The sequence below is a fragment of the Neltuma alba genome, unplaced genomic scaffold (assembly GCF_004799145.2).
Source record: "Neltuma alba isolate B1F8T4 unplaced genomic scaffold, ASM479914v2 tig00012074_pilon, whole genome shotgun sequence".
Taxonomy (NCBI): domain Eukaryota; kingdom Viridiplantae; phylum Streptophyta; class Magnoliopsida; order Fabales; family Fabaceae; genus Neltuma; species Neltuma alba.
Window position 1 is genome coordinate 125,992 of NW_021636635.1, and position 8,017 is coordinate 134,008.

Below are 8,017 nucleotides of genomic sequence, written 5' to 3' on the forward strand. Positions count from 1 at the left end.
ATTCATTTATATCGGCCAGTTTTCAGATCTACAGATTTTGCTGACTTGATCATTCCATTTATTGGTTGTCTCAGACGATGGTGACTCACGATATGCGAGGGGGAATTCCAAATGAAGGTAAAATAGGATTCTGATTTCTGATTAGCATCTCTACTATATGCATAACGACTAAAATAGTTTATCCATATATTGTCAATGATCCTTTTGAATGGCACATGAAAAATGGCGAATTCGTTTTGAGTACGTATAAACCAAAGCTTAGGTAATGCGTACGAGTTAATGATTCCACACCCACTTTAAAAAGCAAAGTCCTATGACATGAATGCAAATTATTTCACTGCCTATCCTTTGGCTTGTTACTCTTTAGAAGGTTTGGAATCTCTCCATCAGTGAAATTCCTGTTGTAGTGCTTGGCCTGAGTTTTTTTTTCCCCACCTTCAATTCCTCAGGTTTGCTTGCTCCAGATTCAAATAAAGCGTTAATGCCTTGGTTGAACGATACAGCCAGTTGTAGAGGTACTTCTGGTAATTGGGAATGCACATATACTACTTCACGTACTGTTTGATTACTCAATCTTACCTTGAAAGGAAGGAAATTACGTAATTCCAGTTTTGGTTCTATGCATTTTTGGTTGCACTGTACCGTGATTTAAGCAAAAAATGACAACGTTGATGCCTTGAGCAATCAAATCACTTTTGCCTCACAATTATTCCCCGACCATTCTGCAGAGCAAAGGCCATTTAAGCAATCTGTCTTTTACCGTTTCTTAACATTCCAATCCAAGTATACACAAGCATAATGATCTACGGCACCATGCATAAATGCTTAAGTACATGGGAAGCTCCCATGTCTATGAGCGTCCCATCTGCAAAATTCCATTAAAGCTCTTATCCTCCCCCCCCCCCTCTTCTCTCTCTCATTCACTCGTATCCATCTAAGACTGAAAATCTGATGATATGGAGGGGAATACTACCGTAGAGCAACAGCATTTTCACAATCCTTGTCCTGCTCAGAAACCCACACTGACCTCAAGCTTATTCAACATGGAAGCTGGGGAAAGCCATGAAGGTTCTTACGTCGTAGGTCATAGTCAAGGTTTACACTATATTCCATTTTATTACTCTCAGTTACACCTTCCCAACAACCCAATTCTGTTTATAGACCATAAGCCCTCTCCAAACACTTCATCTAACAGTAACAACAATAACAACATCAATAATTCTGGCGAAGGGAAGGTTGTTGCCGATGAGAGGAAGAAGAAAAGAATGTTCTCCAACAGAGAATCTGCTCGCAGGTCCAGGATGAGGAAGAAGCAGCAGATAGAAAACCTTCAGTATCAAGTGGACCATCTTCAGACCATGAACCATCAACTTTCCCAGAAGATCATTTACTTGTTGGAATGTAACCAGCAGATCCTCCAGCAGAACGGTCAGCTCAAAGAGAAAATTTCTACACTTCAGATGGCCCTCTCTGACTTGTTAGTTCCTCTTCCTCGTGATGATGAAGCTAATCACATCCCCAGTGCCCTCATTGCAGAGCCTTCTGCCCCACCAGTTGCTAGTTCCGAAGCATAGTGCCTCAAGTTAAACAGGCTGCGAAGTAGAAGTTCTTGAATTTTTCATTGACTTCTACTGAGTAACTTTGATGATATAAGGCGAAACTTCCGATATGATGCATCCAAGTTATTGAATGTAAGGTATGTTATATATTTCTATTCATCCATTCGCGCATAAACTCGTTAGACTTTGGAGTGTAGATCAATCATATGCATTACCGATGACCATCTCTGCCCAAAGTTGAGATGTTAAGCAAAGTTTCAGGACAGTTGTGTATATCGAGGTCTCTAAGAACTACTCGTTAATATTATCGTGTCGATTATCTTATGAGTAACTGTTGATTTCTGGGAGCAGTAAAAGCACTCTAGCCGTTTGTTGACATGCGAGAGGGGTGAGGAGAGGAGGATATTTAACTGTCTGCGAGGAAACGTTCTTTTGGGGAAAGTTTTTTTTTTTTTTGAAACCAGAGGAATTGAATTAATACAAATTTAAAATGCAAGAACCAAATCATGAATTGGCAGAAACTCTGGGGATCCGAAGCTCAACTTTCCCCCATTTTTTTTATTCGGAAAAATCTTGCAAGTATACAAAATCTTTAAGAATACTTTATTATAATTCTGAGAAGATGTAATTGTAAAAAATCCTTTCATGCTATTTATTTTACAAGGTACTTAATTTCAATATTTTCATTAAGTAAAAATGACAAGAAAAGATGTTGAAAATTAATAAATCCCAAATCAGATTTGGTAATAACGCTTTATGTGGTATTGACAACATTAAATTTGTAAATAATAATAATAAATTGATACTAACTTCTTTTTTTGCCATTTTCTTTTTTATTAAAGACTCCTAATTATGACACAACAAATTAATACTGCTCCTCCGGTCCTAAATAATTACACAACAAAATAGGTTTTGATCGGATAGAATAGTACTGTTTGACATTGGCTCTGGGATTCTTATATACAAGTAACATTTCTAAAGTCATGGAAACTCTACTCAACAAAATGTGCTATTTGCAAGTATTAGCTTCATCATCACAAAAAAAGGAGAGAAGAAAATGTTAATACGAGTGCTTTACAAACCTATGAAATAGCTACACTTAATTTTTGTCCTCTTGCTACTTAAAACATGATTGTTATTAAATTAAGGCGGCAAAATTTGGTTAGCTGTGTATTTTCTTTAAAATAAGTGGATCACATAGCAATACAAAGTATGTCCATTACTGTTAGTCAAAAATGTTAACGTAACTATTGTCCTACGCGATATATTCAACACTAAGACACTTATCATGCGAAGATCCACCCACAGAAAAATTATGAGCAAGCCAGTTTTGGATCCCAGTTTGAAACGGAATTCCTACCATTCCAGATGAGCTCTCTCATAATTTCTTTTTGGGAAAATGAAAGCTAGATTCTTGCCATTGTAAAGGAAAGAGAAGAGAACTTGGACCAAAAAAAAAAAGGAAAGAGAAGAGAACACCCCCCCTCCCCAAAAAAAAATCACAAGCAAGAAAGAATTACGTAAGGATCTCAGCCCATTTTTCAAGATCTTCCCAGAGTTTTCGTTCTTTGTAATCCCAACTTTTTCCTTAACCATTCCTTCATCCCCCCTCCTTCCTTTCGTTTTCGAATTCTCCCTTCCCATCTCCGTTTTCATATGAAGATATAAATATACTCTTCCGGTTTTTAATATAGAATCTATTTAACTATTTTGATTAAATTAAAGATATTAGTTAAGGTAGATAATAATCATAAATATGACATATGTTTTTCAAAATACCCTCAGTTAAAACTTCTGTAAAAAAACTGACATTTGAAAAAAATTGAGTCCGGTTAACTCGCCTCCTCCGGTCCAACAGTATTTCTAGCTTATTTCCAGCGCATCCTCAATGCTCGTATCAAGATTCGCTCAAACAGCTTACTGACCCAAAAAAAAAAAAAGAACCGGACAGAATAAAATAATCTCGTCTCCCTTCTATTTTAATCATCATGAGGTGCTAGTTTATAGATTTAAAAGGAATGATAAATGTGTAGAACTAATTTTTTTTTTTGGCTAGAGAGAGAGGGTGTAAATTAGGGTGTGTTTTGTTTCTGTTTCTTTATTTGTTTTTAATTTTCCTGTTCATAAGAAAAAATAATTAATTTTTTTTTTCTTTGGGGAGGAACTTTTTCTATTTGATTGGGTAAAATATAAATAGAAGATTATGTTTTCTGGCCACAAAGAAAATAGATAGTATGCTTATTATTATACTATTCCTCGGAGGTAAGAAATTCAATTACCTTGAATGGGTATTTATATGAAAATATTTTTTTTAAAAATGTTTTAAATTATTTTATTAAAAATATAAAATGATAGAATTGATGTATGTGTGGAATTAATAAGTAATAAGTACCCATTCACTTTATAAAATATATATATGTATATTATTAATGAATAATAAGTATTCTTGTGGTATTTAATCATTTAATAGGGGTAATTTAGAAAAAAAAAAAAAATATGAGAAATAAATCTTATATTTAAAGCCAAGATCAACTTTCTAATTAGGTGCTATACTAAGAACAGGAAGAATATATATATATATCATCTCCTTTTATTCCTGACTAATCACACTTCTATGCCAGAATAACTACCCAAGGCTCAATTCCTCTGCCGAATCATGAAAGCATATATTTAGACCGTCTAAATTTAATGGATGATCTACACGTAAGTTTTTTTTCTCCAGGTGTTTTGTTAAATATTTGCTTGTTTCAAAGTATAAAAAACAATATCAAAATTGAAAAAAAATATTTATTCAGAACAAATCCAAATAATTCGTGTGATGATTCGCTAGGCAGACATAGCAGCTAGCACTTAGCGCCCTCTGCTGCCTCGCTTCTGCCAAGCAGCAAGGGATCCATTTTAACATCTTTCGCAAGTGAACAATATTTTGACAGACAAGCCAAACTTCCTTGTCATTTCCCCAAACCGAGCTTCTCCCATTCCTTAATACAAGGTAAAAAGAATGAAAAGAATGATCCTTCAATCCCTTCACACTGCTGGCTCCTGATGTAACTTTTAGAAGCCCTGATTCAATTCCCCGAGATTGGTTGTTCTAATCTTTCAATCAAAATATTTCATTTGTGCCCATATGCATTGAGATCCGCAATTCTACAGGTCTTCATACACTAAAATAGACTACATATGACTTGCAAATGGATTAACACAGCATAACAAACCCATCATATCATAATTTCAATGCAGTTCCGCTGCTCTGTTATCAGTATATTGAATTGTATGAATCAGGAACCCTCTACACAAGATAGCACCATGTCAGTCAGTCTCATCAAATCCCTGATAACCATTCTGTCATCGGCTCTGGGATTTTAATGAAGCCATACTCTCGGGTGTTTATACATGCAAATGCGCGATCAACTGTTCTTCATAATGTGTTTCCCATTTGATATATTAGGAGGCGTTTCTACTGCAGGAGTTGATCCATTGCTGCATTGCTCTTCAAAACCTACAATGGGGTTCGCATATGAATGGAAACAAGGCAACCTGAACAATGATGACCTAGCAAAGATTAGTTTCTACAATGTCCAAAATTTTTGGTCATTCACACATTCTTAGTTTGATTTACCTGCTTGGCTTTATAACTTCATCATCTATTGTAACTTGCTCATCAAATATGCTGCCTGCAAAAGGTCTTATTTACTGTCAAGTGTCAAGTGTATACCTTAAGAAAGAAGAAAAATATGAAGTTCAGTTCTTGCTTTTTACTTGTGTCATGGCATTACTGTAAACACAGCCAGACTGCGTCTCTCTAAAGAAACATGGACTTTGACAGATACAGGACATATAAGAGGCAACAAAATGTTAAAAGCTTTCAGGCGTTCTTTGACGGGTCATATCATGTCTCATTCACGTTTTCATGCTCTAAACTAGGTACACGAAAGGAATTAAAAAAAACCAAAATAGTCCAACATTGTGAAACTAAATGATAAGATATTCTATTTTCCTCACAATATCACATGCCATTACAATTTACACACAATCTTAAAACATATCATCTCACTGGTCCAATACTACATTAGTGGCACTAGAAGCGTTTTCCTAAACTGCTAATTCTAATTCCTATATTTCAAAAATTGACTGCAGATCATAAGATAGAACACATAAATCAGACGTAGGACTGTAGATTTCAAGGTTACCAATCTGAGTGGAATAGACGGAACCAGTTGTTAGGATCCAAACAGAGAGTGGTCAAGAGCACAAAAACCAATTGCGGGAGACTAGGCAATGAACGCTTTTGTTTCAGCCACATCGTTAGTTACAAAGTAATGTTAGAATAATGAAAACCATAACCCAAAAGAAAGATTATATGAACTATGGCAACATAGTGACCAGCATTTGCACGATGGTTCTTATTACTGAAATCGAGGAAATCTATCATATCAGTCACAAACTCACAATCTAGCAGTGAGAGCAGGCACCTTAAATTTGACTTGACAACGTCTACAGAAAGATGGAAATCTGTGTATCCGTTCAAATAACTATTGCTGCATACCTCCATTTGGGGTTTTTCCAGAGAAATACTTGGCTATCAGGCGACGGGTGTAATCAGCCTCATATTTTTTAAACCTTTCAATGTAGTGTGTGCTATCCAGATCACTACAAAATGCAGAACACAAGAATAATTATCTTCATTTGGACAAGGAACTTGGAGAAATGTATTCCTTGCCCAAAGATACGTCATACACAAATACAAGGTGCATATCATACAAGACATCATAATTGCATTTTTAGATGTAAACTTAGATTCTTTTGTGACGGAAAAATTCTAGAAAATGTAGATGAATGGATTCAGAATAGAAGCAAATTAAGGTAGTCACCTGTTTATGGAATATATCACAAGGGAAAGGGGAGGGACGATGGGAATTTTGTATGGCCATATTATTTTGACTAAAAATAAAACCATATGATAGCCAAAAACAATTTTAATCCACTTTAAAGATACCCCTGACAAAGTTAATGACAAAGTTAATTCTGTACAGTGAGATTTGAAATGACACTAGTTTTCTCAATCCCAGTAGTAAAGAGGAATTGAAGTAAATTATATAAGTGAGGGAAGATAATAGCGCGGGAGCAGAAAACATCTCTTTGTGGGGCACTCAAAGGTCAAAAGCAAACCTGAATGGTTTTGTTTTTTCTTTTTTCAAAGAAAAAGAATAAGTAGTTTCATGATACAAAACCAGGCAGGACCGGTAAGTTCCATGAATATTCTCATTTGCATAATCTGAACCATGCCACTTTTTTGTGCTTATTTTTTCATTCATTTCTATTTAATTTTTCACTTTGTCTCTGTTTATTGTCACAGGTACTGTGACTTAGTCTTGTCTTCTTATGACAGTTAATAAAATCTTCTGCAGTCGCGGTGCTGCATTTCAGACAGATATCTATTCCTTGCGCGCATCGAAAACACAAAAACTAAGAAGGTCAGTCAATAGTCACCTTTTCCTAGCTGTCATGCATAGCTAACAACGTGAAAAATTAACACCAGCTCATCATAACGTTTCTGTCAGATTAATAAGGCTGTATTTTATCATACTTTTTATGTCGCATCCATGAAGAAAATTATTAGCATTTCTTGTTGTTTTTCTGAATAGCGACAGCTGAATATCAGGACTTTGCTTTTAGTTCAAATGTTCAACAGCATACATGAAAAGGCAGACGCATTTACTGATTGAGGATGCGAGGATGCGAGGATGCAATGTAGGTGTGGAGATGTATACTTTTTCTTCCTTGATCACCCACTTGAAAATATTGAATCAAAAATACGTTTGAGAACGGGATTTCGATATTTTCAGTGTCTCCAAAAAATTGCAGTTGGAAGAGAATTTTCAGCATACAGGAAAGAACAGCTCACTTTCCCTTCATAGTAAAAGAATATGGTCGTCCAAGGAGAACTATGTAGGACATACTTGGAATTTTTCAAACTCCCGCCACTTCAAATGAACTTAAATAAAATAAATCCAATTTAGTTCAAGATCGCGGAGCAAAATAACCACATACGAAGCCAAAAAAAAAAAAAAGCTTAATCAGGGGAAATAAAAGGGAAGAAAGAGACGGATATAGAATTTAAGAAGAAAGAAAATTACTTGAGACCATCAGCTAAATCGGGCTTTTCGTCGCCATGGAAAACCCCGTTGCTCTCAGCAATTTCGGCCTAGTAAAAATAAGCGAAACCCTTCAAATAATTAGCAAAAAGAGCAAACCGAAGCGTGCATGAGGGAAGAAGAAGCATGCAAGGGAGTGACCTGGTTGGTAGAAGGGGCGGTGGAGAGAGAAGGGGAGTGAGCGGCGGAGTTAGCGGAATTGGAGGCCGAGGGAGGAGGAGAAGGCAGCGTCGCCATTTCCAAGATGGCTGAATTTCAGAAAGAACAAACCAAATGATGCTGCGTTGGTTGTCTGTCTTTACG

General features: G+C 35.9%; 2 protein-coding genes across 2 annotated transcripts; one reads left to right on the plus strand and one right to left on the minus strand.

Moving 5' to 3' along the window:
• Positions 1–956: 956 nt before the first annotated feature.
• On the plus strand, positions 957–1,574 carry LOC114721914 (basic leucine zipper 43). The gene has a single exon (XM_028907808.1). The coding sequence runs from the start codon at positions 957–959 to the stop codon at positions 1,572–1,574; it is 618 nt and encodes a 205-aa protein (XP_028763641.1).
• A 3,052-nt stretch (positions 1,575–4,626) lies between these two features.
• On the minus strand, positions 4,627–8,017 carry LOC114721886 (uncharacterized). Its single transcript, XM_028907779.1, has 5 exons — positions 7,856–8,017; positions 7,697–7,764; positions 6,106–6,209; positions 5,179–5,233; positions 4,627–5,096 (listed from the first exon to the last, which is right to left on the minus strand). The coding sequence occupies exons 1-5, from the start codon at positions 7,949–7,951 to the stop codon at positions 4,967–4,969; spliced, it is 453 nt and encodes a 150-aa protein (XP_028763612.1). The 5' UTR covers positions 7,952–8,017; the 3' UTR covers positions 4,627–4,966.

Bases quoted from the DNA above. Each gene is read 5' to 3' on its own strand.
- LOC114721914 (XM_028907808.1), top strand. From the start codon at position 957: ATGGAGGGGAATACTACCGTAGAGCAACAGCATTTTCACAATCCTTGT.
- LOC114721886 (XM_028907779.1), bottom strand. From the start codon at position 7,951: ATGGCGACGCTGCCTTCTCCTCCTCCCTCGGCCTCCAATTCCGCTAAC. The intron at 6,210-7,696 runs GTAATTTTCTTT...TGCATTTTGTAG, and splicing joins GATTTAGCTGATGGTCTCAA to TGATCTGGATAGCACACACT. The intron at 5,097-5,178 runs GTAAATCAAACT...ATCATTGTTCAG, and splicing joins GAAGTTATAAAGCCAAGCAG to GTTGCCTTGTTTCCATTCAT.